Source organism: Malania oleifera, chromosome 8 (genome assembly GCF_029873635.1).
Source record: "Malania oleifera isolate guangnan ecotype guangnan chromosome 8, ASM2987363v1, whole genome shotgun sequence".
Classification (NCBI taxonomy): Eukaryota; Viridiplantae; Streptophyta; class Magnoliopsida; order Santalales; family Ximeniaceae; genus Malania; species Malania oleifera.
In genome coordinates, this window is record NC_080424.1 from 37,604,279 (window position 1) to 37,608,547 (window position 4,269).

General features: G+C 40.2%; 1 protein-coding gene across 1 annotated transcript; it reads left to right on the forward strand.

The window, feature by feature from the left end:
* The first annotated feature begins 991 nt into the window (after positions 1 to 991).
* Positions 992 to 3,707, forward strand: LOC131161993 (serine/threonine-protein kinase-like protein CCR4). The gene has a single exon (XM_058118075.1). It carries the CDS (start codon positions 1,167 to 1,169, stop codon positions 3,573 to 3,575), a length of 2,409 nt encoding a protein of 802 aa, XP_057974058.1. The 5' UTR covers positions 992 to 1,166; the 3' UTR covers positions 3,576 to 3,707.
* The last annotated feature ends 562 nt before the right edge of the window (positions 3,708 to 4,269 follow it).

Here is a 4,269-nt window from a genome sequence, read left to right on the forward strand (position 1 = left end):
GTTCAATAGTTTAGGGGTCATTTGATATCATTGTCAAAAAATTAGGGAAGCAAAAATAAAAAATACAATTTCAAAAGCCAGAAACAGAAATTAAAAATTAGAAACTAATCTATTTGGTTAACATTTATAAAACTAATACAAATTATAAACTTAATTAAAAAAAATGCACATTTTCATCTTTAAATCAAAATATTTAAAATATATATAATTAAAATAATAAAATTACAAATAATACATATTAAAAATTAATATAATAAAAATAAAATTCATTATAATTATTTTAATTATTCCACTTTCAAAATTTACTTTACAAAAAAAATTTATTGGACAGGACAATTGAAAAATAGTAAAAGTATTTTGTAATTGGTTTTATTATTATTTTTTAAAATTTATCAATATTTTTATTTTAATTATATTTAAATTTATATGATCATTTAATTTTGATTTTAATTTAAAAGTGTATAAAATGAATAATTTAATCCAACAAATTATTTTTAAATATTAAAATTTCTAGGAATATGTTAAAATAATGAAAATTATAAAATTTGATTTTCAGTTGAAAAATCGGCAAAAGTATAGGAAATTGATAATAGAAATAAATATATATTTTTTATAACATGTTTTGAAAACCAGTAAAAGAATAGAAAGTTGAAAATAAAAATAAATGTATTTTTTTATAATATGTTTTTTCACAATGGAGAAATAGAAACAAGAAGTCGTTTCCGCCTCTAAACTCCTGAATTTACCCTTCCTTTGAAGTTGTGGGGTCAACTTTAAGGGACGCAGGATTAGTCACGTGAATCGTAAAACGGAACGCGTGGATACCCGGTACGGTACGTATTTCAAAAAAAAAAAAAAAGGATAAAAGAGCAACAACACTGACCAAGTTTTGGGTGGGTTTTGTACGCTGCTAAATCAACACGGACTGGACGTTAAACTTGAATTTTTCAGAATGACTTGGTCTCGGTCCTCTCTCTATCTCTCTCTCTCTCTCTCTCTCTCTCTCTCTTTCAACCGCGGTTTCCTCTTTCCATCTGCTTCTTCCCCAAAACGTACCGAACACCCTTAAAAACAATCAGATCAGAAACACTACCTTGCCCATCTCTAGCTAATTTCTCGTCTCCTATAATGAAATTCTCGTCTTTCAATGCTTTCCAACTATTTTAATGGCTCCTCTGTATAGAAACTCGTCATTCTCTCTCCTCATTTTATGCCTTTACCTTCACGGCTGCCTCCTCTCTTCTCTGCCCTTCATTTCTTCGCTCTCCACTGTATCCATCTCAAAAATCTCGAACGAACAAACCTTGATCTGCGCATTGACGATACAGTACTCCTCTAACCGACAATCCCTCCTCAATTGTACTAGCTTTCCTTCCGGGATTCAATTTCCACTGAGAAATAGCTCCCAAGGCAGCCCTTTATTCTCCGGAATCGTGGGCGGAGACGGGTTCCTATGTGCTCTGCTAACCTCATCCACGTCGGTTATGATTTGCTGGAGATTCTCCCCCAATGGCACAATTAAATCTTACAAACGCATCTACCTCGGCCCGGCTTTGGACGAACTTGACGCCGGAGACTCGCGCATTTGCGGCCTTGTTGCAACAACCAGGCGCCTGCAATGCTGGCAATGGCCGGCATTCAGATCCTCCCGCGCGGCCCACCACTACTTCTCCAATATCGCCGTCGGAGGCAATTTCGTTTGCGGGTTATCGAAATCCGGAAAAATTACCTGCTTGGGAGATGAATCAAATTATCAGGGCTGCGGCGGCATTAACGGGACGGGTGTTGAGTCACCTGGTGAGAATTACGGTGCAGTTGCAGCGGGATCTCGGCACGTTTGCGCCGTCTCTTTCAACGGCAGCTTGAGCTGCTGGGGAGACATGGCGGGCGAGAAACCGCAGGGGGAGTTTGCATACGTGGTATTGGGAGAGAACCGCAGCTGCGGTGTTCGCCGCGATGGAACAGTCCTTTGTTGGGGGTATAACAATTTCAAATTGCCCCAGAGGTTGCGAGACGCTCGATTTGTGGCGGTTGAAGCAAAACGCAGCATCTTTTGCGGAGTTTTAACACAAAACTATTCCTTGTCCTGCTGGGGTGATGAAGCTATATTTGGGTCATCAAATTCCATAGTTTTCCACAACGTGTTGCCGGGGCCATGTAGAACCGCCTGCCCGTGCGGTCCATTGCTGGGTGCGGGCAACCTCTGTACCCGAAGTAATGTTTGTCAGCAGCCTTGTGTAACGGGGGAAACTCCTCCCAATCCAATGTCATTGGTGCCTCCCCCTGGCACCACCTCCACGCAAAGTAGCAGTAGTACCAGTACTCGTCGTCTAGTAAATGGACGATTGGTGGCTTTCCTTGTTGTAGGGTGCATCGGTTCTCTCTCCTCAGTGATGGTTGCTTGTTACTTCTCATTGCAATTTTGTAAAGGGGGAGGATGTCGTGTGCACGATTCAGGGCACTTGGATGAGACTGGAGCCCCACAGGAAGAGGGTTTGAGTTCATTACAACAAAATTTAGAAGCACCGCAGAGTCCATCTATTTTGGAAAGGCCGCTAAGCTGCCAATTGATCAGTGCAGGAAGTAATAAGGGTAATTTGGAAGAATTTTCTTTACAAATCCTTCTTCAAGCCACAGATAATTTCTCTAAGAAGTACAAGATCGGGGTAGGAAGCTTTGGCTCCGTCTATTATGCCAAACTAGAGGATGGGCGAGAAGTGGCAATTAAGCGAGCAGAGGCATCAGCGTCGTCATCCCATGCATACAACAACAATAGCAGATGGCAAGAGGACATGGACAATGCATTCCTAAATGAGCTAGACTCTCTATCCCGCCTCAATCACAAGAACCTCGTTAGGCTATTGGGGTTTTATGAAGATAGTAAGGAGCGAGTTCTAGTGTATGAGTACATGAACAATGGCAGTCTCCATGACCACCTCCACAAGCTCCAAAGCTCATCGTTAATGTCATGGACGGTGCGTCTCAATGTAGCTTTGGAAGCAGCTAGAGGGATTGAGTACTTGCACGAATATGTAGTGCCATCTATCATACACCGTGATATCAAGTCATCCAACATCTTGCTTGACTCAAGTTGGATGGCCAAGGTTTCAGATTTTGGACTCTCTTTGATGGGTCCTGAGCATGAAGAGTCACACATTTCACTTCATGCGGCAGGTACAGTTGGGTACATGGATCCTGAGTACTACAGGCTCCAACAACTAACCAAGAAGAGCGACGTGTATAGTTTTGGAGTTGTTTTGCTAGAGTTGTTGTCTGGGCGCAAGGCAATTCATCTCAATGAAAATGGATTGCCAAGAAATGTAGTTGATTTTGTGGTTCCATACATTATCAAAGACGAAATACATAGGTGTTTAGACCCTAGGGTGCCCCCTCCCACACCGTTTGAGATTGAGGCAGTGGCACATGTTGGGTATGTCGCAGCGGATTGTGTTACTTTGGAAGGCCAAAATAGGCCAACCATGACCGAGATTGTCTATTGTTTAGAAAGAGCTGTGGTTGCATGCTCGGTACCACAATCGTCCCTTTCTCAATTAACCACTAGATCTTTAACTTAGTTGTGTGGTTGTTTCACCTATCCATAGATGAAGAGATAAAGTACTATAGTTGCATTCCGATGACTAGAACTTTTTTAAAATTGGTGGTCTTAAACATGGGCTACTTTTGTATAAATCCATGTTAGTTTCACATGTGACAATTCCATCAAAATCTCTTCGCTAGTTAAGGGGAAGAATCCATATGAACAAGATGTTTTGAGGAATGCAGTGAGATAGAATTTTGTTGGTTAAGACTCACATTCAAATATTAAGAAGGGAGTACGAAGACATTTAACTATAGGAATGATGGACTATCTGCAACGACCCAAAAATTGCACCATGTTTTTTAAGTAAATAAATTACTCTGATACCCCTCCTATAGCATCTCAGGGCCCATAAAAGCACTAAGGTATTCATGTACATAATAAACACACCTATGCAACGGAAAACATAAAGTCATACATCCATATATACATAAATACAATACCAGAATCCAATGTTTCTAAACCATAGATACATTCTTACATCACCCACCGACACTACCTACTCAAAACAAAACCTCAAAATATACTTACCCTATCAAAAGGGAAAATAAAAGGACACTCTATCTGCGAGCCTGATCTACTCGCCTATTTGGATCACCTGAAAAATGTTAGAGTAATGGGGTGAGACGACTCTCAATAAGTGGAAATATGCTATTACTAGTGTGTGGAAA